Source organism: Zalophus californianus, chromosome 16 (genome assembly GCF_009762305.2).
Source record: "Zalophus californianus isolate mZalCal1 chromosome 16, mZalCal1.pri.v2, whole genome shotgun sequence".
In the NCBI taxonomy this organism is placed as follows: Eukaryota; Metazoa; Chordata; class Mammalia; order Carnivora; family Otariidae; genus Zalophus; species Zalophus californianus.
Window position 1 is genome coordinate 13,999,848 of NC_045610.1, and position 27,940 is coordinate 14,027,787.

General features: G+C 39.5%; 2 protein-coding genes across 2 annotated transcripts; one reads left to right on the forward strand and one right to left on the reverse strand.

Annotated features, from left to right (window-relative positions):
* Window positions 1–8,976: 8,976 nt before the first annotated feature.
* LOC113908053 (olfactory receptor 1A1-like) lies at window positions 8,977–10,000 on the reverse strand. Its single transcript, XM_027567962.1, has one exon. It carries the CDS (start codon window positions 9,913–9,915, stop codon window positions 8,977–8,979), a length of 939 nt encoding a protein of 312 aa, XP_027423763.1. The 5' UTR covers window positions 9,916–10,000.
* Window positions 10,001–24,353: 14,353 nt separating this feature from the next.
* On the forward strand, window positions 24,354–25,397 carry LOC113908049 (olfactory receptor 1A1-like). Its single transcript, XM_027567946.2, has one exon. It carries the CDS (start codon window positions 24,354–24,356, stop codon window positions 25,395–25,397), a length of 1,044 nt encoding a protein of 347 aa, XP_027423747.1.
* Window positions 25,398–27,940: the final 2,543 nt, after the last annotated feature.

Below are 27,940 nucleotides of genomic sequence, written 5' to 3' on the forward strand. Positions count from 1 at the left end.
GTTCATGGCTTTTTTACCATAATTCATTATTTTTTCAAAGTTAATTTTTTTAACTGTTTTTTTTTGAGTTTTTCTTTTTCCCTTTTTCAAACAACATCTTATCAATCCCTTTTTTAAAAATTTTTTTTATTTTTCATTTTTAGAGTCATATTTTTATCCCTTCATAGTAGTTACCCTTATTTTTGGCATATATATATATAAGTTGTCCTCTCTTTAAAATTCTGAGATACAATTTCTTACAACAGATCAAAATATACCATAAATCACTAGTGCATGGCTTTGTTCTCTTCTTCTGCCTGATCACATTCTCTGCCTTTTTTTTCTTTTTTTTCTTTTTTCTTTTTCTTTTTAAATCTTCTTTCTTTTTAAAAAACAACTTCTTATCTTATTAATTCCTTTTATAAAATATTTTATAATTTTCATCTTTACAGTCATCTGCCATCCCGTCATTGTATCAACCCTTATTTTGTACATATATAAGTCTTTCTTCCTTTAAAATTTTAGGAGGCACTTTCTTGTAAGAGACCAAAATATGCCCAAAAGCTAGTGTGTAGCACTGATCTATGCACTAGCCTGATCATATTTGGTCATATTCTGTTTTTTTTGTTTTGTTCTGTTTTTGTTTGTTTTTATCTTTTTCTTTTTCTTTTTTTTTTCTCTTCTTTCTTTCCCTTTCTTGTCCCCTGCTTTCAGAACATTTCTGATCTGTATAGAGTATATTTTCTGGAGACGTTGTTAACCTGTTAGCATTCTGTTCTCTCATTCATCTGTTCTCCTCTGGACAAAATGACAAGACGAAAAAAATCACGTCAGCAAAAAGAACAAGAGGTAGTACCGTCTGCCAGGGACCTACTCAATACTGACATTAGTAAGGTGTCGGACCTAGAGTTCAGAATCATGACTTTAAAGATACTAGCTGGGCTTGAAAGAAGTGTGGAAGTTATTAGAGAAACCCTTTCTAGAGAAATAAAAGAACTAAAATCTAACCAAGTCGAAATCAAAAAGGCTATTCATGAGATGCAATAAAAAATGGGGGCACTAACTGCTAGGATAATTGAGGCAGAAGAAAGAATCAGAGATATAGAAGACCAAATGATGGAAAATAAAGAGGCTGAGAAAAAGAGAGAGAAACAACTACAGGATCACGAGGGCAGAATTCGAGAGATAAGTGATACGATAAGACGAAACAACATTAGAATAGTTGGGATCCCAGAAGAAGAAGACAGAGAGAGAGGGGCAGAAGGTATATTGGAGCAAATTATAGCAGAGAACTTATCTAATGTGGGGAAGGAAACAGTCATCAAAATCCAGGAGGCACAGAGAACCCCTCTCAAAGTCAATAAAAATAGGTCAGTACCCCGACATCTAATAGTAAAACTTACGAGTCTCAGCGACAAAGAGAAAATCCTGAAAGCAGCTCGGGAGAAGAGATATGTAACATACAAGGGTAGAAACATGAGATTGGCAACAGACCTATCTACAGAGACCTGGCAGGCCAGAAAGGACTGGCATGATATCTTCACAGCACTAAACGAGAAAAATAGGCAGCCAAGAATACTATATCCAGCTAGGCTGTCATTGAAAATTGAAGGAGAGATAAAAAGCTTCCAGTACAAAAAAAACTAAAGGAATTTGCAAACAAGAAACCAGCCCTACAAAAAATATTGAAAGAGGTCCTCAAAGCAAAAAGAGAGCCTAAAAGCAGCATAGACCAGAAAGGAACACAGACAATATACAGTAACAGTCACCTTACAGGCAATACAATGGCACCAAATTCATACCTTTCAATAGTTACCCAGAATGTAAATGGGCTAAATGCCCCAATCAAAAGACACAGGCTATCAGATTGGATTAAAAAACAAGACCCATCGATATGCTGTCTGCAGGAGATTCATTTTAGACCCAAAGACACCCCCAGATTGAAAGTGAGGGGGTGCAAAACAATTTACCATGCTAAGGGAGACCAAAAAAAAGCTGGGGTGGCAATCCTTATATCAGACAAATTAGACTTTAAAACAAAGACTTTAATTAGAGATGAAGAAGGACACTATATCCTACTTAAAGGGTCTATCCAACAAGAAGATCTAACAATTGTAAATATCTATGCCCCTAACGTGGGAGCAGCCAGTTATATAAGGCAATTAATAACAAAAGCAAAGAAACACATTGACAACAATACAATAATGGGGGGGGGGGACTTTAACACACCCCAGACTGAAATGGACAGATCATCTAAGCAAAAGATCAACAAGGAAATAAAGACTTTAAATGAAACACTGGACTAAATGGACTTTACAGACATATTCAGAACATTCCATCCCAAAGCAACGGAATACACATTCTTCTCTAGTGCCCATGGAACATTCTCCAGAATTGATCACATCCTAGGTCACAAATCAGGTCTCAACCAGTACCAAAAGATTGGGATTATTCCCTGCATATTTTCAGACCACAACGCTTTGAAACTAGAACTCAATCACAAGGGAAAAGTCGGAAAGAACTAAAATACATGGAGGTTAAAGAGCATCCTACTAAAGAATGAATGAGTCAACCAGGAAATTAAAAAGAATTTTAAAAATTCATGGAAACCAATGAAAATGAAAACACAACTGTCCAAAATCTTTGGGATACAGCAAAGGCAGTCCTGAGAGGAAAGTATATGGCAATACAAGCCTTTCTCAAGAAACAAGAAAGTTCTCAAATACACAGTCTAATCCTACACCTAAAGGAGCTGGAGAAAGAACAGCAAATAAGGCCTAAATCCAGCAGGAGAAGAGAAATCATAACGATCAGAGCAGAAATCAATGAAATAGAAGCCAAAAGAACAGTAGAACAGATCCACGAAACTAAGAGCTGGTTCTTTGAAAGAATTAACAAGATTGATAAACCCCTGGCCAGACTGATCAAAAAGAAAAAAAATGACCCAAATCAACAAAATCATGAATGAAAGAGGAGAGACCGCACCCAACACCAAAGACGTACAAACAATTCTAAGAACATATTATGAGCAACTCTATGCCAGCAAATTAGATAACCTGGAAGAAATGGGTGCATTCCTTGAGATGTATCAACTACCAAAACTGAACCAGGAAGAAATAGAACACCTGAACAGACCTATAACCACTAAGGAAATTGAAGCAGTCAACAAAAATCTCCCAACAAACAAAAGCCCAGGGCCAGATGGCTTCCCAGGGGAATTCTATCAGACATTTAAAGAAGAATTAATACCTGTGCTCCTGAAACTGTTTGAAAAAATAGAAATGGAAGGAAAACTTCGAAACTCATTTTATGAGGCCAGCATTACCTTGATCCCAAAACGAGACAAAGACCCCATCAAAAAGGAGAATTACAGACCAATATCCTTGATGAACATGGATGCAAAAATTCTCACCAAAATACTACCCAAGAGGAACCAACCTTACATTAAAAGGATTATTCACCATGACCAAGTGGGATTGATCCCTGGGCTGCAAGTTTGGTTCAACATCAGCAAATCAATCAACGTGATACAATACATTAACAAAAGAAAGAACAAGAATGATAGGATCCTCTCAATAGATGCAGAAAAAGCATTTGACAAAGTACAGCATCCTTTCTTGATCAAAACTCTTCAGAGTATAGGGATAGAGGGTACATACCTCAATATCTTAAAAGCCATCTATGAAAAACCTACAGCAAATATCATTCTCAATGGGGAAAAGCTCTCAGCTTTTCCCCTAAGGTCAGGAACGTGGCAGGGATGTCCACTCTCATCACTGCTCTTCAACATAGTATTAGAAGTCCTAGCCACAGCAATGAGACAACAAAAAGAAATCAAAGGCATCCAAATCGGCAAAGAGGAAATCAAACTCTCACTCTTTGCAGATGATATGATTCTGTATGTGGAAAACCCAAAAGACTCCACCCCAAAACTGCTAGAACTCATCCAGGAATTCAGCCATATAGCAGGATATAAAATCAATGCTCAGAAATCAGTGGCATTCCTATACACCAACAACAAGACAGAAGAGAGACAAATCAAGGAGTCGATCCCATTTACAATTGCACCCAAAACCATTAGATACCTAGGAATAAATTTCACCAAAGAGGCAAAGGATCTGTACTCAGAAAACTATAAAACACTCAGGAAAGAAATTGAAGAAGACACAAAGAAATGGAAAAACGTTTCATGCTCATGGATTGGAAGAACAAACATTGTGAAGATGTCAGTGCTACCTAGAGCAATCTACACATTCAATGCAATCCCCATCAAAATACCATCCACTTTTTTCAAAGAAATGGAGCAAATCATCCTAAAATTTGTATGGAACCAGAAGAGACCCCGAATAGCCAGAGGAATATTGAAAAAGAAAAGCAAAGCTGGCGGCATCACAATTCCGGACTTACGGCTCTATTACAAAGCTGTCATCATCAAGACAATATGGTACTGGCACAAAAACAGACACATAGATCAATGGAATAGAATAGAGAGCCCAGAAATGGACCCTCAACTCTATGGTCAACTCATCTTTGACAAAGCAGGAAAGAATGTCCAATGGAAAAAAGACAGTCTCTTCAACAAATGGTGTTGGGAAAATTGGACAGCCACATGCAGAAGAATGAAACCGGACCATTTCCTTACACCACACACAAAAATAGACTCCAAATGGTTGAAAGACCTAAACGTGAGCCAGGAGTCCATCAATCCTAAAGGAGAACACAGGCAGCAACCTCTTCAACCTCAGCCACAGCAACTTCTTCCTAGAAACATCGCCAAAGGTAAGGGAAGCCAGGGCAAAAATGAAGTCTTGGGATTTCATCAAGATAAAAAGCTTTTGCACAGCAAAAGAAACAGTCCACAAAACCAAAAGACAACCGACAGAATGGGAGAAAATATTTGCAAATGACATATCAGATAAAGGACTAGTATCCAAAATCTATAAAGAACTTATCAAACTCAACACCCAAAGAACAAATGATCCAATCAAGAAATGGGCAGAAGACATGAACAGACATTTTTCCAAAGAAGACATCCAAATGGCCACCAGACACATGAAAAAGTGCTCAACATCGCTCGGCATCAGGGAAATCCAAATCGAAACCTCAATGAGATACCACCTCACACCCGTCACAATGGCTAAAATTAACAAGTCAGGTAACGACAGATGTTGGCGGGGATGTGGAGAAAGGGGAACGCTCCTACACTGTTGGTTGGAATGCAAGCTGGTGCAACCCCTCTGGAAAACAGTATGGAGGTTCCCCAAACAGTTGAAAATAGAGCTACCATATGATCCAGCAATTGCACTACTGTGTATTTACCTCAAAGATACAAATGTAGGGATCTAAGGGGTACGTGCACCCCAATGTTTTTAGCAGCAATGTCCACAATAGCCAAACTGTGGAAAGAGCCATGATGTCCATCGATAGATGAATGGATAAAGAAGAGGTGGTATATATACACAATGGAATATTATGCAGCCATCAAAAGGAATGAGATCTTGCCATTTGCAACGACGTGGATGGAACTGGAGGGTGTTATGCTGAGTGAAATAAGTCAATGATAGAAAGGCAATGTATCATATGACCTCACTGATATGAGGAATTCCTAATCTCAAGAAACAAACTGAGGGTTGCTGGAGTGGTGAGGGGTGGGAGGGATTGGGTGGCTGGGTGATAGATACTGGGGAAGGTATGTGCTATGGTGAGTACTGTGAATTGTACAAGACTGATGAATCACGGATCGGTACTTCTGAAACAAATAATGCAATATATGTTAAGAACCAAAAAAAAAAAGAAGATGGCAGGAGGGGAAGAATGAAGGGGAGTAAGTCAGAGGGGGAGAGGAACCATGAGAGACGATGGACTCTGAAAAACAAACAGGGTTCTAGAGGGGAAAGGCATGGGGGGATGGTTTAGCCTGGTGATGGGTATTAAAGAGGGCACATTCTGTGTGGATCACTGGGTGTTATGCTCAAACAATGAATCATGGAACACTACATCAAAAACTAATGATGTAATGTATGGTGATTAACATAATAAAAATTATTTTAAAAAATATTGGAAATGAGTGGATATGTAAACACAAAATACCAAAACCTGTGGGATGCTGGAAAAGCACTTGTAGAGAGAAGTTTATAGCAATAAAACATTAAGAGAAAATAAAAATCTCAAGTAAACAATCTAATTTTATACCTCATGGAACAAAAAAGAGGAATATACTAAACCTATAGTTATCAGAAGGAAGGAAACAACAAAGATCAGAGCAGAAATAAATGAGATTCAGACCAAAAAACAATAGAAGACCAGTGAAAGGAGGGTTGGTTTTATGAATAGATGAGCAATAATGCTGGGGAAAAAAGGAAAAAGAAACATATGAAAATAATTTTGATAATATATTTAATCTAACCCAATATGTCCAAATTATTGTCATTTCAACATGCAATCAATATTTTTAAAATACTATTGATATTTTATCATCATCAAAATCCAGAGTGTAATTTACATTCACAACACATTTCAATTTAGCCTAGCACATTTCAAGAGTTCTACAGCCACATATAGCTAAAGGTTAAATATTTGTGATAGCTGTAGGTTCAGAATATGACACTGATTGCACAGTGGTAAAAGCCCCTATGTTTAGGCTTTTACTGACTCATGGGCAGTGGCCAATTGCCTAGATATATGGCCCAACAGAAAGACAATGGAAAACTGTCCTATTAAAAGGATCTTCATATCAGGCACAGCACTAAAGTAATCACAGTGGGAATTTAAGGAATGCATTAAAGTAGGACGTGTTGAAAGCCCATCAGAAGAACTCACTTCCAAGTTTGGAAAGAGATTGGAATGGGCAAGTCGATATCCTGAAGTGCTCACTTGAGGTGGCCACCTGGGTCTATGAAATGAGTAGACATAGAGTCCTGCAATAATGTAGAGGTGGCCTGAATGTAGACATATTTCTCTTGCACTTTGTGAGGCACAAAATGCCAATAAGAGCTGTTCTTTCTGCTAGGAAGAGACAGAGACTACAGATGCCTCCACAACATATTCCCTGTGGCTGGTAAGTGAGCCTGATGTCAGTAGCCCTGGGGGCCATCTGTTGGGTCCTAACAGGAGTAGATATTCTGGACCAGGCTTTCCTTACCCGGTGGTAGATGCAAAAGCTCAGAGTGCTGTAAAAGAACCAGAACAGAAGCCATTGCACCATTTTGGGTGGCTGTCCATCATTTCTTCATAGCAAGTAGCACATTTTACAGCCCATAATGTCCAACAATAGGCGGAGAGATATCCTCCTTAGAGTACTAGTTGATAGAGAATTAGAACTGGCAATTAAAACATTGGTTGTCTGAAGATGTTGGCGGGGATGTGGAGAGAGGGGAACCCTCCTACACTGTTGGTGGGAATGCAAGCTGGTGCAGCCACTCTGGAAAACAGTATGGAGGTTCCTCAAAAAGTTGAAAATAGAGCTACCCTACAACCCAGCAATTGCACTACTGGGTATTTACCCCAAAGATACAAATGTAGTAATCAAAAGGGGCACCTCCACCCCAATATTTATAGCAGCAATGTCCACAATAGCCAAATTATGGAAAGAGCCTAGATGTCTTTCGACAGATGAATGGATAAAGAAGAAGTGGTATATATATACAATGGAATATTATGCAGCCATCAAAAAAATGAAATCTTGTCATTTGCAATGCTGTGGATGGAACTAGAGGGTACTATGCTAAACAAATAAGTCAATCAGAGAAAGAAAAGTATCATATGATCTCACTGATATGAGGATTTTGAGAAAAAAGACAGAAGATCATAGGGGAAGGGAGGGAAAAATGAAACAAGACAAAACCAGAGAGGGAGACAAACCATAAGAGACTCTTAATCTCAGGAAACAAACTGAGGGTTGCTGGAGTGGAAGGGGGTTGGAAGGGATGGGTTGGCTGGGTGATGGATGTTGGGGCGGGTATGTACTATGGTGAGTGCTGTGAATTGTGTAAGACTGATGAATCACACACCTGTACCCCTGAAACAAATAATACTGTATATGTTAATAAAAAAATTTTTTAAAGAAATAAAAAAATAAAACATTGGTTGTCTGAAATGGATGGAGATAATGTATGAAGGGATGGCTTCACTTGTGTGTGCTCGCACTCAACATGAACATGAGTAGGGCTCAAGGAGTGTCCCCACCATTTTTTTCTGGTGGATGTGGGGAACAGGTGGTGAGGAAGGATGTTCTATGACAGTCCAGTGTTTGCTACTGGTCTAATGATTGTTTTTTTCTTTCTTCCCACATTACCTTGACTTTTTCACCCTACTTGATGCAGTGGTTACAGAACCAGGGCTACAATTACAAGGGCTGGATGCAGGGATGATTCCTGGGCAAGAAACTGTAACTATGTTTTTAATCTTAATTTAAGTCTCCAGAACTCCTGAGGGCATGATAGGGTGGATTATACTTTGATCCAGTATCAAAGGCGACGTTGGTTGCCTAGTGGTCAGGATAGCACACTAGATCTGTATTTAGGTAACCTTGCCTTATCTGAATAAAGTGGACAGATGGGGAGGGACTTGTTAGACTGGAATTGCTGCCTACAAGATGGACCAGTACAGAGGCTAAACTTAATGCCCCTTCCAAAGGTGGAAGTGTTAGGGTAAAGAAGGAGAGAAGGTGGAATGAAGGCGAGGTTATGAGAATGAATAAATGAATTATGTAATGAGGTAATTCAATATTACATAAAAACCTAGAAAGAGACTCCTAACAAAAAGTGATATTAAAAGATAATATTGATTCTTACTCAATTATATCTGATGTCTGAAATGGTGAAGCTACATATTGCTGACACCACTCCTACTTTGGAACCTGATGAGATTAAATGGAAGCTTCAGACAGAGTGGCCTTGCCCTGGGAGAAAAAGTTGGCTTCTTGGAGAGGGAGGACATTGGGGCTGAATTTTCAAGTGCATCCTAATTGGTGACTCCAATTGACTCTCTAGTATGACCTCAAATTGGTTTTGAGGAGAGTCTTTTGCTGAAGAGTTTCCCCAGAGCAGCCTTCATGTCTCGGTTTCTCAGACTGTAGATGAAAGGATTTAACATTGGGGTCACTGCGATGTACATCACAGTTATCATTGCATCCTTCAGGCTGTAACTAGTTAGAGGGCGGAAATACATGCCCATGACTGTCCCATAATACAGAGAAACAACTGTGAGGTGAGAACCACAGGTAGAGAAGGCTTTGAGCACACCCTTGGTGGATGGAACCTGTAAGACTGTGGAAAAGACCCGGACATAGGAGATGATGATGCATAGTAATGGCACAGAGAAAACACCAACGCCTAGGTACATCATCTTCACATTAAAGTAGGTGTCAGAACAGGACAGCTTGAGTAAAGAGGTAATGTCACAGTAGAAGTTGGCTACTTCCTTGTTGCCACAGAAGGACAGACTAGCTGTGAGCAGAGTGTGGGGGAGGGCATTGGCATTTCCCACCACCCAAGGCACAACAACCAGGAGGACACAAGTCCGTGGGCTCATAATTGTTGTGTAATGAAGTGGGCGGCTGATGGCCACAGCACGATCAAATGCCATCGCAGCCAGCATGTAGCTATCTGTGTTAGCCATGCCAATCATGAAATACATCTGTGTTAAGCATCCCCCAAAGGAGATGGCTTTGCTGCTGAAGACATGGTTGACTAGCATTTTAGGGATGGTTACAGAGGAGAAGAGGATGTCAACAAAGGAGAGATTGGCAAGGAAAAAATACATGGGGTTGTGAAGGCGAATGTCAGAGCGAATGGCCAAGATGATGAGCAGATTTCCAATCAATGTGATGGGGTAAATGAACAGGAAGAGGACGAAGAAGAAGTCTTCCTGTTGCTGCTGACCACTGACTCCCAGGAGAATGAAACCAAGGTTAAAGGATTCGTTGTCTCCTCTCATCCTCTCATGGATCCTTCAGCAGAAAGAGGAGAGGAATCCAGAATTATGACTAAAGTTACTGTGTGTAATGGTCTTCCTAAGCCATCACTTTGACCCCTGTGGTTGTTGTGTCTCTACATAGGTGTGCTAAATCCAATAAATTGCAGAAGAAATCCCTGTTTGTCAGTGTACCTAATTTCCATGTGCTAGAAACTTTGTTAGGCTTTGTGGAAAAATTATAAATATGTGAAAAACAATTTATTTATCCATTTAGTCATATATGATGTAGTCTCTGCTCTGTAGCACCTTATAACTTAATAGAGATGACAGTATTGCATGCTAATTGTATTACACATGAAAATGAAAGGACAGTGTTTTGGAGTCTTTGAAAAAACCTCTCCAGTGGAAGGAGTGGTTAGTACAAGAGCACCATGAACAATCAGAAATTTTTCCACTGACCAGACTGAGAATGAACCCAGAGCCAGGAGGTAACTAGTGTCTGTCTGAACTGGCATGGAATATTGTAAATCTTAAGACTACTGGGCTTAGGTTGTAGCAAAAGAAGAACTGGGTGTTTACTCTCCAGGTATCCAGTTTTGAAAGTAGACATTCACTACTTCGTTCAATAGGTTTCATCTTTATTCCAAACCCTTAAATTTATGGAATTATAATATTTTTTCTCTTTGACCTTCTCTTACCTTTTTTAAATTGTTTCCCCTGGTGACTCATACAATTCCCCTGTGGATTCATCTCCTGCTTAGTAGACTCTAGGTCTCTATGTGTAGACTAGATCTTTTCTTCTCATTTCCATGAATAGTCATCCCGCCAACATGTGAAACTGAACCTCATCCTCTGCACATCTTTCCTGAGTAGACAACAAAATGAGAAAGAGAAACGTATCTTGTTTATTTTTAATCTCCCTTACAGAGATTATTTGGAATATTATTTTATGCACCAATACATTTGTACTCAATAGTTTGAATATAACCTGGTTTGTTTCATGGCTTCTCACAAGGAGGATGCTACCAGTCATTGTCACTTAGGTTACCCCTCACCTCTACATCTGATCTTGTTGATTCTTCATTTTAAATAATTCATACATATGTTTTCTACTTATTGTTTCAGTGCTTTCGCTTTGACCACCATCAATTCCTTCCTGAAATATTGTAGTGCTCCCTTAATTGTTTCTTGACTGAAGAAGTTTCCCTCCTTTCATCCATCTAGACTCTGAGGCATACTAAGTGTGTCAGAGACTGCTAGAATATTACCCAAATCCACTTTGTTCTCTTCTTCCTGGGCACTGACCTAGATTACATATCCCAGCCTCCCTTGCACTGAAGTGTGGCATGTGTCTGAGTTCTAGCCAATCCATACGTTCCAGTTCTGCTCTTCCTCCAAATTCTCTGTCTCCTTGGGCCAGCTGAATGCAAATGGCCAGGAGGCTGAAGGGGATGGTGGAATCACATGGTGGAATGAGCCTGTGTCTCCAGTACTCTTCATTCAGGAAAGCCACTCACCACCAAGCACACCCACTAGCACCACAATATAATAGAGAGAAATTTATTCTGTTTAAACTGTTACATATTTTACATGCATTTGTTACTGTAGCCCAGGATATACTAAGTAATTCACTAAGTTTTCTGGTTTTTAAAAAAGATTTTATTTATTTATTTGAGACAGAGAGACAGAGAGAGAGAGAGAGAGAGAGTGTGTGTGTGTGTACATGAGCACGAGCAGGGGTGGGGAGGGGCAGAGGAAGAGGGAGAAGCAGACTCCCCGCTGAGCAGGGAGCCAGACAGTGGGCTCAATCCCAGGACCCTGAGATCATGACCTGAGCCAAGGGCAGATGCTTAACTGATTGAGCCACCCAGGTGCCCCAGTAATTCATTAGGTTTTCTAAAGAGATTTTGACTCAATAATTAAATCTATCTGTAATTAATTGTAATTAATTTAATTACCAATTCACAGTGTCTCCTGTAGTACCCACTGAATATGGCAGGCAAGGGGAAGTAGGTAAAATTATCTTCCCCTAAAAATGGTATTCTTTTTCATCTCTGCACTTAAATGAATTTGATTTTTTTTCCCTTAAATGCCCTTTACTCTGGTGTACACAGAATCATGTTATTTCAGCATTGGGAGCATTCAATAAATGAGATGGCTCAGAAACTATGGTTACCTGAAATGCTAGAGAAGTATAGTATTACAGACACACTGTGTTGGCAACATGACAGACTTAACTGATGTTGATAGGTCACATCCCTATTAAAACACATAGGCTAATTATTAAAGGAAAAGAAAAAAACACATAGCCAAATTTAAAAGAAAGAAATGGTATTACAGAGGCAAAGAAAGTAAAAGGACTCAGAGCAGGAGGGAGTTGTGGGCCAGAGCTGATGCTGTGGTACCCTTGGAGATGTGACCACTTATCCATATACAGCAGGGAATTTATATTGAGCTTTCAGCATAAACTTGAAGTGTGGTCCTCTTTGTGAAGAGAACACTAGAGGAAATTATTGCCATATAAGAATTGGAAGAGAAAGAATAAAATCGAAAGAATTCACAGAAAATATGATTGTCTACAGAAGAAATCCACGAGAGACTCCCTATACAAACTACGAAGTTTCAGAAAATTTATTTGATATAAGTCAATGTTGAAAAATCAATTCTTTTGGTATACTTTAAAAATACATTGCAAAATATTAATTTTAAAAGATTCCTATTCCCAATATGAACAGAAAATTTAAGGAATCTAGAAATAATTCTAACAAATGAAGTCCAAGTTGGGATTCAAAAATTATAAAACTTTGCTGAAAGAAAAGAGGAATATCATAAAAAATGTAGACATAAGCAATGTTTATGGAGACTCAATGTTTCTGGTATATCAGTTCTGTTCCATAAATCTATGATTTGTTGCAATTCCTGTCAAGACACCACAGATTTCTTTTAACACTGGACCTTGGTAAAATGACCCAACAATTCATGCAGGAGAACAAAGAACAAAGAAAATCTGAGACAATTGGAGGAAAAGCATAAGGAAAGAGGAATGCCCTATAGGTATGAAAATTACTTCCCCTGGTACTTCAAAGATTTATTTATTTTTGAGAGAGTGGGCAAAGGGGAAGAGGGCGTGAGTCTTCCAGCAGACTCCCCATTGAGCGTGGAGTCTGGCACAGGGCTCAATCTCACTACCCATGAGATCATGACCTGAGCTGAAACCAAGAGTCAGATGCTTAACCGACTGAGCCACCTGGACATCCCACCCCTGGTACTTCATGTAGTGGATTAATTCTGGCATAGGTACTGACAAATAAATCTATGTAACAGATCAGAAAGCCTAGAAACAGACCAAGTATTTCTTAGCAATCGGTAGATGACATGGTTGGTTCAGAATCAGGCAGGGAGTGGTTGTGCTGACTGTTGGTAAAGAGCTGGGAAAACTGGATGTGGTACATAACAAATAACATGGAAAATGAGTCCTAGTGGATTGATTGTGGAAAGCAAAACTTCACCAACTTTAGAAAGAATATGTTTATGATATCAGTGTAGGAATTGATTTCTTAATCCAGCACAAATTGTTCAACATATGAGAGAACATGTAAAATTTGACAATCTTAAACTTAAAACATTTGTATGAAACAGATGCCATAACGAACAAAGAAAGATAAGTCATGGACTGGAAGAGGTATATGCGGCACACACATCAATAAGGGATTAGTGTTCAGAATACAGAAGATTCCTATACAGAAAATTCAATTACCATCCTTTGTCGTGGAACAACCCTAAAGTCTGACAATTCCAATGGTTAGGAAAGAAAAATTCATTTTATCATTTGGAGAACAGTTATCCCATATCTAGGACAGCTGATAACTCTTTCACCTCTAGTTGACTAGCACTTCCAATTCTTGATTAGATCCTGGAGGATTATGTGTTCAAGAATATATTTGTATATTGTCATGCAGAAAAATTAGTAATGGATAAGTTATATAAAACGTTTGCTTTTTTTTTCTTTAAAGTTTTTATTTTATTTATCTGAGAGAGAGACAGAGAGGGCGAGTTGGGGGAGGGACAGAGGAAGAAGCAGACTCCATGCTGAGCAGGGAGCCTGATGCAGGACTCATCCTAGGACCCTGAGATCATGACCTGAGCTGAAGGCAGACACTTAACCAACTGAGCCACCCAGGTGCCCCTACAAGATTTGTTTATTAATATTGTTCAACAGCTGAACAAAATGTATTCTCATGGATCAATTTTTTTTATTAAAATGACATTTCTTTTTTTAAAATTAATTTAGTTTAGAGATGGAGAGAGAGAGAGAGTGAGTGCACAGAGGAGAGGAGCAGAAGGAGAGGGACAAACACGGAGTGTGGAGACTGACCCTGGGCTTGATCCCACAACCCTGAGATCATGACCTCAGCTGAAATCAAGAGTTGGATGACTATCCAACTGAGCCAACCAGGTGCCCTGCATGGAACAATTTTTAAAAACCACAATGTGATGGGAAAAAAACAAGTTTCCATAAGATACTTGGTATATCACACCATATGTGTAAATTTTAGCACATAAAATAATACATGCATGCGCCGGTAAAGTACATACATTCTGAATGGGAATATATTACCCAATGTTGAGCAGCAGTCATCTCTGGGGTTAGAGAGATAATATTTCTTCATATTTGCCCTGGACATCACTTCCATACACCTACTCCCATCCTTTTCATTTGCCTCAAAGACTCGGAAGAAAAGTGTCCATGAAACCCATATACTCTCATTCTTATTCTCTTCTGTTTCCTCAACTATATTGCTCCACCATTCTTTCAGCTGCAGTATTTGCTCTCTGCAGGATTTCCCTCACCACCAGCTGTTTCTCATTAACCATTAGGCATAACACAGTCTATTTAGTGAATGTTCCTCAATCTTGTAACTCTTTCTAGCTCCCATGCCATTTCTTATCTACGTTATTCCTTTCTCAGGCAGGCTTCTTTATAGACACGTCTGCTTACTGGACCCCAAGTTATATTTATAATATAAAAATGTGATTGTACACATGTCTTCAAATAACTCACTATTTAGCATCACCTAACAGATAAAGTCCAATTTCCTTATCATGGAGAAAATTTCAAAGACAAAATACTTATACATTTGAGGAATACTTCAGGGCAAATGAGTTATATATCTTTATTAGGAGCACCAGATTAAAGCAGGAAAACAGCCTGGAAAAGTTGCTTGGGTTCATACCTGGAGGATTTTGAATTAATGCAAACACTTTGTTCTATATTCATTGGGAGGTAAGATTAGCATAGTGGGTATAGGTTGCACTAACTCTTTGTAATAATAGGCATATGCACCTTTTGTTTCATATAAATACAGATATTTGGACATATAAATAAAGTGACTGATCAATAGGGCAACAGTTTGGAATGACCATCTGGTACAGAGACAACCACAAGGAGATAAAATTAGAAAGTGAAGGAATGGAAGAAAGGCAGCACCAGAAAAGGAGAAGATTGGTATAATCACTGCAGGAACTAGAGAAACAGAGAACCCAAGGAGAGGGTTGCTGAGCAGTCAAGGACTGAGGATGTAGAAGCACAGAGCAAGATGTTGGAGGTGATCATGGGGAGAGATGATACTTGCAAAAGCCCAGGAGGAAGAGGTGACAGACAGTATCTTACCCTCCCCAGAAGAGAAGCAGGACATGCATCAACATGAATGCCAGAGGCCGTGACAGCCTTGAGTGCCCTGGAAAGACAGCCTTGAGTTCCCAGGTTTCCAGGCAATGCCGGTCACTAACTACTCTTCCTGGGAAGTGTTTGCGCTCTGAGAATTCCAGCATATGATGGTGCCGAGGACAGTCTTTCAGGATACACGAGACAAAATGCCTCCCCCTGGCATCAGTGGTAACAGACAAGGCCAACAAAAGTCCTCTGAGTGCTTTGAGTATCCCTGTTAGTTCAAGCCACCGGTGCTTTGACAATGAAGTAATGTAATTTTCTGAAGGGACGTCTTAGCCAACGCCCTTGAGTGTGGGAGCCCAAGGTGGCTCTGTAGGTCCTCCATGAGGCAATGAGCTCCTGCAAGTCCACACACACACACACACACACACACACACACACACACACACACACACACACACACACACACTTTCAGGAGTCACAAAAGGCTCAGACCTGACAAAACCAACAGAAACACTTCTTCCTGATCCTGTTTTCATGGACAAGAGCCCATAAGTAACCACTGTCAGAAGGGGAGGGTATCCTGCCTAGCCCTGCCCCAACTTTCTCCCTTTTGTCCACTAAATCTTGAGAGTCTAATTCCAGAGCTGAGGTGTGAGTCCTACCTCTCTGTGTGACTTTAGGCAATTCAATTCACCATTTTTTCATCTGATAAAATGACAAAATCATTCTCCTTACCTCTAGGGGTTTTGTGAGTGTCAGAGGAGATAACACAGGTAGTGCAGTTGTTGGCTCTGCATCCTTTGATGTTGCTGTCATAAAGACTCTTCAACATTTACAGGAGTTGGGCTCTCCACCGGGGAGACAGCTCAAATGCTGTCAGAAAGGGTCTTGAGCTTGTGGCGTTCACTCCTCTTCCACAAATGGGGAGTTTACAGCCAACGTCTAGTGTTTGTTAACATTCATTTTGGGGGGCAGGTAAGCTGGGTTGTGAATCTTCTGTTCCTGGGGTGGAGAAAGGCTGGGCTCTCTTGTAAAGAGGAGCCGCCAGCTTCCCACGTGTGGACAAAGAGGCTTCGGGAGCTGTCCTGGATGGAACCTGAAGATGAGGACTCCGGTTTCTCCTTCAAGGAAGAAGGTATATTATAGCATCAAGAAAATTGTGAATATTCACCAGGTTATAATGTTTTGAAAAATGACTCCCCAAGGTGTTCATTCAGGCCCAAATCTGAAGAATCGTTGAGACCTGTTGGCACACTCCTATACTGGTCTCCTGAGGGGACACAGGGACTCTCAAGGGTAATCTTTCCCACAGTTCTCTTCTAGAGGAAGGATACGTAAGACGGTATCAGGCAGAATGTGTCTCTGTGGCCCGAGCCCTGGGCTGACTCATTCTATCCTTTTTGTTGAAATGTGGGCCCCTCTGCAGTTCAACACAAACTTGGAATCACCCCTTGGGATACAAGGACTGTGCTACAGCTGGTCATTCTTCCTGGTCATTCTTCCAGGCTACTCTGAAAACTTTGTGGTGTTACGTGTGCAAGGAAAAAGAATTCTATTTCCTCTTTCCTCTAGGATTTGACTTGAGGGGAGTTATTGCAGGTGCTATACTTTATCTCGCATGCTGATGGCATTCATAGAGACGGATGGGACTTAGGTGTTTATCTAGTCTGCTTCATGTATGTGTTACCTTTATAATAGGTCTGCTTAGTGGCATTTATCCTATGACTTAGCACCCTCTGTAACAGAGAGGTCACTTCTTTCTTAGAGGGCTGTGGTGAAGACTGAGCTCTGGCCAGGTATCCAGCCAGGCTCTGTCTCTTACTGGCTGTAACTGACCTCGGACAGTTATTCAACATATTTTCTCACCTTTAAAATAGGAGTACCATTACTGCTAATACTACCCTACCTTAATACTACCCTACCCTACAATACTATCCTCATAAAGTTTCTATGAGGATCAAATGAATTACTATCTTAAGTGTCTTTAGGAGAGCCTAGCAGATAGTACATAGTTAAGAGTCCCAGTCAGTGTTAACTGTTATTTTATTAACTCCTGATCTACTCCTGTGGTTGTTGGACACCTCTCTAAAATCTTCCATCAGACTGTGCACACCTACCACAGATGTTAATAAACACTGTTTCACCACATTTTGCTCTAGACATGTTTCAAGTCACGCCATTCAATGATCTGTTGTTTCTGCCCTGTGTTAGGGTCATGCTCCAGTGTCCAGGACTTGGGACCCCCAGACTCGGATACTATGACATGTCATGATAATATTTCTTCTGTAATCACATTTTGATGTTGGCTTCCTTTCCAGATTCTCTCGCTACTTCCATATTTTGATTACTGGGAATCCATTAGAGGCAAGGGATTATGCAATGGTATTGGAGAGAACGATGAAGAAAATGATATTTGATACTAAAATATTTGCAAATATTAACTGTGGACAGTGACTACAGCTTTCATTGACTTACAAAAGAATCTTTGATTGTCTCCTCCCCACAAAGGGAAAAACCTCTGGATGGTGAGAGAGGCTAAATTGAGTTGTCTGTTGGCTAATCCAGCTTTGAGTAAATCTCTTCTCATTAAAAAAAAAATTTGTAAAGGAATGATTTATGAAATGTATTTACAGAGTAAGAGAAAGAGAGCAATATCTAACATACTGTAAGAAAAACTTATACATGCACATAGTGTAAGAAAGGAAACAAAATTTTTGTAAATTATTTTTTTCATGTTAAGAGATAAAAAATATAGTATAAATCAGAAACAAATTTAGATGAAAATGAAGCAGATATGGAAACAGCAGACAGACATGATTAAGTACAAAAAAATAAGATTTTAATTGGCTTTTTAGGCAGAATTGACAGACAAAAAATTAGTAATGTGGAGAACAGACTTCAGAAGTCCTTCCAGATGAAGATAAAAAAAGAGTTTAAAACAATAATGTCGGGGCGCCTGGGTGGCTCAGTTGGTTAAGTGGCTGTCTTCGGCTCAGGTCATGATCCTGGGGTCCTGGGATCGAGCCCCACGTCTGGCTCCCTGCTCAGTGGAGAGCCTGCTTCTCCCTCTCCCTCTGCCTGCCACTCTGCCTACTTGTGTTCTATCTCTATCTGTCGAATAAATAATAAAAAAATCTTTAAAACAAACCAATAATGTAAATTAGCTGAAATTAAAATAAATACTTAAAATGAAAAAAGAAGGAGTTTAAAACAATAAGAGAGGAGAGAAATATTGGGTGTTGGAAAGACGTGGAACTCTGATTTAAGAATAATAGTTGTTCCACAACAGATGTTGGCGGGGATGCGGAGAAAGGGGAACCCTCTTATGCTGCTGGTGGGAATGCAAGCTGGTGCCACCACTCTGGAAAACAGTATGGAGGTTCCTTAAAATTTGAAAATAGAGCTACCCTACAACCAAGAATTTGCACTACTGGGTATTTAGGGATGTAGGGATCCCTACTACTAAGTATGTAGGGATCTGAAGGGGTACATGCACCCCGATGTTTATAGCAGCAATGTCCATAATAGCCAAACTATGGAAAGAGCCAAGATGTCCATTGACAGATGAATGGATAAAGAAAAAGTTGTGGTATATCTTTATATATATATAAAATAGACTATTATGCAATCATCAAATGAATGAAATCTTGCCATTTGCAATGACATGATTGGACCTGGAGGGTATTCTGCTGATCGAAATTAGTCAATCGGAGAAAGACATGTATCATATGACCTCACTGATATGAGGAATTCTTTTTTTTTTTTTTTAATTTTTTTATTGTTATGTTAATCACCATATATTACATCATTAGTTCTTGGTGCAGTGTTCCATGATTCATTGTTTGTTCATAACACCCAGTGCTCCATGCAGAACGTGCCCTCCTCAATGCCCATCACCAGGCTAACCCATCCCCCTACCCCCCTCCCCTCTAGAACCCTCAGTTTGTTTTTCAGAGTCCATCATCTCTCATGGTTCGTCTCCCCCTCTGACATACTCCCCTTTTCTTCCTCTCCTGTTATCTTCTTCTTTTTCTTTTTTCTTAAAATATGTTGCATTATTTGTTTCAGAAGTACAGATCTGTGATTCAACAGTCTTGCACAATTCACAGCACTCACCATAGCACATACCCTCCCCAATATCTATCACCCAACCACCCCATCCCTCCCACCCCCAACCACTCCAGTAACACTCAGTTTCTTTCCTGAGATTAAGAATTCCTCATATCAGTGAGGTCATGTGATACATGTCTTTCTCTGATTGACTTATTTCACTCAGCATAACACCCTCCAGTTCCATCCACGTCGTTGCAAATGGCAAGATCTCATTCCTTTTGATGGCTGCATAATATTCCATTGTGTATATATACCACATCTTCTTTATCCATTGATATGAGGAATTCTTAATCTCAGGAAAGAAACTGAGAGTTGCTGGAGTGGTGGGGGTGGGAGGGATGGGGTGGCTGGGTGATAGACATTGGGGAGGGTATGTGCTATGGTGAGCGCTGTGATTTGTGTAAGACTGTTGTATCAGAGACCTGTCTTCTGAAAGAAATAATACATTACATGTTAATAAAAAAAAAAAGATAGCGGGAATGGAAAAATGAAGGGGGGAAATTGGAGGTGGAGACAAACCATGAGAGACTATGGACCCTGAGAATCAAACTGAGTGTTCTAGAGGGGAGGGGCATGGGGGGATGTGTTAGCCTGGCGATGGGTATTAAAGAGGGCACATACTGCATGGAACACTAGGTGTCATACACAAACAATGAATCATGGAACATACTTCAAAAACTAATGATGTAATGTATGGTGATATAACATAATAATTTAAAAAAACTAATTATGTATTATATGGTGACTAACATAACATAATCAAATTTTTAAAAAGTAAAAAAACTAATGATGTAATGTATGGCGATTAACATAACATAATAAATAAATAAATAAATAAATAAGCAAACTATCTTTCTTGATTGCAATGAGATAAAAATAGTAATCAATCACATAAAGAAAACTGGAAATTTCACAAAATTGTGGAAATAAAAGCACATTTTTAAATAACCAATGGATCAAAGAAAAAATCACAAGGAAAATTACAAAATAGTCGACAAATGAAAGTAAAAATATAACATATCAAAACTTATGGGATGCAGCAAAATCAGTGCTAGAGGGGAAATTTTTAGCTAAAGTTGCTTACATTAAAAAATAGGAATGAGCTTACATCAATAACCTAAATTTACAACCTAAGGAACTAGAAAAAGAACACACTAAAACCCAAAGCTAGCAGAAGAAGGGAAATATAAAGATTAGAGTAGAGAAAGACAAATGGAGCATAGAAAAACGGTAGAAAAGGTCAATAAAACTTAAAGTTGGTTCTCCAAAAGATCAGCCAAATTGACAAAAAAAATTAGCTGGATGGACTAAGGAAAAAAGAAAGAAGACTCAAATTACTAAAATCAGAAATGAACCTGGGGACATTATTTCCATAGAGAAATAAAAAAGGATAATGAAAGAGCATTACAAACAATTGTAGGCACAATTCCTAGAAACACACCACCTACCAAGACTAAATCATGAAGAAACAATCTGAATAGACCTATAACTAGTAAGGAGATTACATCGGTAATCAAAAATTGCCCAACAAAGAAAATCCCTGGATCTGAGAGCTTCACTGGTGAATTTTAACAAACATTTAAGGAAGCCAAATATATGGTTTGCAAGTATTTTGGATATTAACGCCTTACCGAATATCTGGTTTGCAATATATACACATCATTGTTTCATTTTGTTGATTATTTCTTTTGCTTAATTGTACCACAGTCTTTGCAGCACCCAAGGAGCAGCACCCTCTGCTGAAGCAGAGGATGGGGGCTCATATTCCAACAAAGTGGCTAGAAGAGGTCAGCTCAGAGCTTGGACCCTGGAGACACATTCTCTGGGAAACCCTCTTGCCCATTCTGCCTTCCAGAAAAGAACTCTGGGAAAGACTACTCTTGAGAATCATTGTCTCCTCAGGGCACAGCTGTAGGAGTGTGTAATAAGTCTCAACAATTACTCTGACTATGGCCATAATGAAGACCTGAGGGAGTCATGTTTCCAGAGATGTCATAACCTGGTAAATAACTCCTAATTTTCTCTATTCTATGACCACTTTGCTTCCTGAAGGGGAAGCTAGAGTCCTCATCTTCAGGCCCCATCTAGAACAGTCACCCCTTCTCTCCATGATTAGGAACGTCAGGGCTCTTCTTTCCAAACCATCCCCATCCTAGCTCCTTCACCTCAGGTCCAGAGGATCAGAGAGACCTGCTCTCCAGGCCTACTCATGGCCCTTTCTGCAGCATGCCTGCCCCCCAGGAGGAACGTTAACAAGTGCTACAGCAGCTGGCTGTGAACGTCCCATTTGTGGAACAGGAGGGAAGGCGACAGGACCAAAACCCTCTTTGACAGCATCTGAGCTGACTCCTCAGTAGGAGCTGTGAATGTTGGAGAAGTGAGTCTTTATACAGTAACAAATCAAGGATAGATAGCCAGCAACTGTACTACCTGCATTACTTCCTTTGACCTTCACAAAACCTCCAAAAGGTAAGTAGAATTATTTTTGTCATTTTACCAGACAAAAAAATGGTGAATTGAATTGCCCAAAGTCACACAGAGACATAGTAGCAACATTAGGACTCAAACCTTGGCTCTAGAACCCAAGTTCTCAAGATCATTATCAACTACGGCTGACAACACTAGTTCTGAGTTTTCTTCTTGTTTCTCATACCCAGGTATTCCCATTTCTCTCCTTTAGGTTTAGCTACATGCTTTTTTTTAAAGTTTTCAATGTTATCTAGAATCTCTGTGTTTTAACTGGGGGGACTTGTCAACATTAGCTTAATCCTCCATGTTGCCAAAAGCCCCACCTCTGAAACATTACAGACCACACGAACTATTCACACTCTCTTAGCCCTTTAGCTTTATTGAACCCTCTGAACCCTTATATATTATGTGTGAAGATAGGGAAAGACATTTCAAAAGAGAAAACCAAATTCCTTTAGGTACAGAGATTTTTTTTTTTAAGTACATGATATTTGGAGAAAATATAATGAGAACTGCATCCCTGTGCCCAGCATATAATTCACACAGGCACTACAGGAGACATTGAGAATTAGTGGTTGAATTAAATATAGATTGAATTAATTTTTGAGTAGAGTGCCCCTTAGAAAAATTAGTGAATTACTTAAGATATCCTGAACTACAATAACAAATAGATCACAAAACATATACTGGTTTAAACAGAATAAAGTCTATTTCTCTCCTACATAATAGTCCCTGTGGGTATCCTTGGATATGGGGAACTAGGAACACAGATTCATTCTCTCATGTGACTTCACCAACCCAGTCAGCCTCCTGGCCATTTCCATCTAGTTGGAGGAAGCCCAGAACTGCAAAACATGGATTACGATGGATCGACCAAAACTCAGTCACATGAACACACCTCAGTGCAAGGGAGCCTAGGAAATGTAATTTAAGTGTGTGTCCAGGAAGAAAAGAACAACAGGGATTTGGATGACAGCTAGCAGTCTCTGCCATCATTAGTATGCCTCAGAAAGCAAGTGAATCAAAGAGGAGAGACTCTGTATGCAAGCAGTTACGGGAGCATTACAGTATTTCAGGCAGAAAATGATGATGATCTAAGCTGGAGTTCCAAAACCATAAGTAGAAAAGTTGAGTTATGTAAGAATTATTTTAAATGAACAATCAACAAGATCAGATGTAAAAGTGAGGGATACACTGGGTGAGTGTGCTTCTGAACCTCGCACATGTGGGGAGCCCAAAATATAAACCTCGATTTAACCCAAGAGATATCGAGTGCACACAATTTTCCACAACAGTCTCTCTGGGGTTATTAAAATAAACAAAGTATGGTTTTCCTTTCCCAATGAGCTTGCAAACTACTTAGGTTGGAGTGCAGAGTATAGTGTTTGGACAGACATGTTGGCAAGACAGCTGCATGCAGAAATATGGGAGAGAGAGGTCAAGCCTACAGATATAGACCCGAGAGTTTACTAAGCACTAGTTGAAATGACTAAGGAGTTGGATCACTCAACAAAAGAAATAAGAAAGAAAGGGAAGAGAAAAGCTGTGTGATTATCAATATTAGGGAGTTCTCCAAAGAGATACACCCTACCAAAGGAGGTGGTCAAATTCTTAGAAAAGGGGATATTTGGGGAGGAAATTCACTAGGCTTGTTTTTGCTAGGACATAAACCCAGTGATCCTGGTGACTTACAATCATCCAGTGTCAGTGTAGACACCTGCTACTTCCTGGGCTCTGGGATCACTATTAGTTTGGCCATTGGAACAATTCCCAAATTCATGGCTTGTCCTTATAAAAACACATGCTTTGCACCGGCCTATTTTGTCAAAGATTCCAAAATGCTCCCCTTTCTTTGTCAAGTGTAATAAAATTAGCGTGTGACTTTTGGCTTTTCCATTACACCGTGAAGTCCCTGAGAGCAAAGACTATGTCTTACGTGTTGAATAAGTGGATTAAACATTGTATTTTGTGCATATTTTTTCCATAAGCCTAGCAAAGTATCTAGCGCATGTAATATAAAAAGAACTTAATTGATTAAATCCTAGGTGTTTGAGGGATGGTTCTGGGATGGAGGAGGATGGACATCTTTGATTCACAGATTGCTCACTTCTTAGACATGAGTGTCAGGGGCTAATTGTTGATCAGGCCCACTGAACAACAAGGATAATTGCCCAAAATGTTGGCTATCTCTGGATTCAGGTAAATGCTTCATAGAGATTGCTGGTCACTTGAACCAAAACTGATGGATAAGGAAGATCATTACAGTAACTCCACTAATATTTCTGGATTCTTCTCCCCCTTTCTTAACAAAGGAGCCATGAGGGAAGACAACCAATCCTCTACCCTGGAGTTCATCCTCCTGGGAGTTACTGGTCAGCAGGACCAGGAAGACTTCTTCTTCATCCTCTTCCTATTCATTTATCCTATCACACTGATTGGAAATCTGCTCATCATCTTGGCCATTCGCTCTGACATTCGCCTTCAAAACCCCATGTATTTTTTCCTTGCCAATCTCTCCTTTGTTGACATCCTCTTCTCCTCTGTAACCATCCCTAAAATGCTGGCCAACTACCTCTTGCACAGCAAAGTTATCTCCTTTGGAGGATGCCTAACACAGTTGTATTTTATGATTGCCTTGGGTAACACAGATAGCTATATGCTGGCTGCAATGGCATATGATCGTGCTGTGGCCATCAGCCGCCCACTTCATTACACAACAATTATAAGGCCACGGACTTGTGTCCTCCTAGTTATTGGGTCTTGGGTGGTGGGAAATGCCAATGCCCTCCCCCACACTCTGCTCACAGCTAGTCTGTCTTTCTGTGAGAACAGGGAAGTAGCTAACTTCTACTGTGACACTATCCCTTTGCTCAAACTCTCCTGTTCTGACATCCATTTTAATGTGAAGGTGATGTACGTAGGGGCTGGTGTTTTCTCTGTGCCATTACTATGCATCATCATCTCCTATATTCATGTCTTTTCCACAGTCTTACGGGTTCCATCCACCAAGGGTGTGCTCAAAGCCTTCTCTACCTGTGGTTCTCACCTCACAGTTGTTTCTCTGTATTATGGGACAGTCATGGGCATGTATTTCCGGCCTCTGTCTAGTTACAGCCTAAAGGATGCAGTGATAACTGTGATGTATATGACAGTGACCCCAATGTTAAATCCTTTCATCTACAGCCTGAGAAACCGAGACATGAAGGCTGCCCTGGGGAAACTCTTCAGCAAAAGACTCTCCTCATAACCAATGTGAGGTCATATTGGAGAGTCAATTGGAGTCACCAATTATGATACACTTGAAAATCCAGCTCCAATGTCCTCCTCCACCAACAATCAACTTTGTTCTTCCTAGCTAGTAATTCCTCTTCTCTGAAATCTTATGATACCTCTTATGAAACTATCAGTTTGTATAGATTATTGTCCTTTTGGCAGCACAGGAATATTGGGTTCATATCCTAGATAAGCTACTGATAATCAGAACAAAATTGAGACAGTCGAAAGTTCTGCTTCTACATCAACATATTAGGAATAAGAATTCTGCCCCACTATTGTCACAGGGTGTGAGGATCACAATAGTTCATGATTTAAAGGCTATAAATCACTATTCAAATGTCTGATTTTTTACTATTATACTAATTACCCCTACTATGCTTACAAGCCTCTGAGGGCAAGAACTGTCTTAAAACATCACTGTACCTCTCACAGTCTTGGTGATATAAAGTGTCCCCAATGATTCATGTTGGAAAATGGCATGGACAAATGAAAATATCACTCTCTGAACTGTAATTTCATAATGATAGACATAATCAGACTAGACTTTATATACCTATCCAATAAAATCTTTAAAGGAAATGACCTGGGCAGAGATTTTTGTTCTCACTGTATCATCGCTTAGACTGTTTCTAAAGAGCATAAGATTTTGCCTATAACCTTAACAAAATGATGCTCTTTAATTGAGTTATTGCATTTTAAAGTAAAAAATATTCTGACTTAGTTAATTACATCATGAAATAAAATTACAGTGACAGAAATTTGGGTGCCAAATAAATGCAGAAAAAAAGAGCAATGTTGAAAATGATGTGACTTTGTTTCTCCAGTACGGCCCAGGGAAGATGAGACTTGGATTCTGGATGATCAACCCTGACAGGTAGGTGATATTTCCTAAACAGAGATATTAATCCAGGGGGTCACAAAATACCCACCAAGGAACCCCACAACCTATGATTTGATTCAGTCATGAGGAAATTATAAAACTTTCTCAAAATATTAATAATATGTAAGTGATTGTACCTAAATATCAGATTTCCAAACAGGGTAACATTAGCAAAAAGTGAATTGAGTGTATCTTAGAACAGTGTGCAAGCTCTTTTATTATCTACTATTTTTAACTGCCAGTAAAAATATAAATGATTATTTTCTGTAGATAATTCACATTGTCAGCTAGTTGTCCATATTGGAAGAATTTGGATGTTGGAAGATGACGTTATTCACCATTTAATGCTTTCTGGGTCTCTAAAACACCAAGGGTGAGAACTATCCCAATTACCTTCTTTTCAACCAAAAAGGATTTGATTACAGATGCATATGAATCTGTGTGAATGACTGACCAAAATGGAGGAAATGGAGGTATTTCATGTGGGGAATTTTCAAGGATGGCCAATTAAAAGGTTCTATAAATGTATTGCCGCTCTCTCCCCCAGGAGAGTATGAAGATTTGGGATCTGTTTTGTTCACTGTTGTATGGTCAGTACTTAGACAGTGCTGACATATAGTAATTACTTAATAAATCTGTATGAAATGAATATATGAATCCTACAATAGTAAGAGTCTGCCTTTGGCTCAGGTCATGATCCCAGGGTCCTGGAATCGAGCCCTGCATCAGGCTCCCTGCTCCGCAGGAAGCTTGCTTCCTCTCTCCCACTCCCCCTGCTTGCGTTCCCTCTCTTGCTGTGTCTCTATCAAATAAATAAATAAATAAAATCTTTTAAAAAAATAATATGTTTAACAAATACAACAATGTTAATTTTGTTGTTATGGGTAAGCTCAAGAAGGCCAAATGGTATGAGATGTTTCAAATATTTCCCATAGTGAAATATTAAGTGCCAAAAAGGAGTGTATAAATGAAGAAAATGTAGGTTCTTAGGAGAACTCCATACCACATAGCTACCCTATAACAGTCTCACATTATTCCTCTGTTTAATTTGGACAAGGGAAGTTAAGCTCCTTTACTGTATCCTGCAGTAATCATTAGAATCTACATGTATGTTTATAATGCAAATAAAAATCACTGCATCTGTATGTTAAGTCATTGTCCCACCCATTTCCTTTGACTCTGTCCTGCAATAATTTAAACACTATAATTTAAATTACTCCACATACCAATATCCAGGGATTGACTAAGTCTGGAAAAGACTGCAGTATATAGCTGGTATGTCAGTTGGGGTCAGTTCAGGCCCATAAAGGAAACACAAATCACATCTGGTATTTTTATACCAAGAAGATTTAATACAGGGATGTAGAAACACAGGAAACAACGGATGCTGGAGAGGATGCAGAGAAAAGGGAACCTTCTTGCACTTTTGGTGGGAATGCAAACTGGTGCACTCTGGAAAACTGTATGGAGATTCCTCAAAAAGTTAAAAATAGAACTACCCTACATTCCAGCAATTGCACTACTAGGTATTATCCAAAGGATACAAAAGTACAGATTTGAAAAGGTACATGCACCCCAATGTTTACAGCAGCACTATCACCAATAGCCAAACTGGAAAGAGTGCAAGTGTCCAT

Excerpts from the sequence above, each read along its gene's own strand:
- LOC113908053 (XM_027567962.1), bottom strand. The coding sequence starts at position 9,915 with ATGAGAGGAGACAACGAATCCTTTAACCTTGGTTTCATTCTCCTGGGA.
- LOC113908049 (XM_027567946.2), top strand. The coding sequence starts at position 24,354 with ATGCTTCATAGAGATTGCTGGTCACTTGAACCAAAACTGATGGATAAG.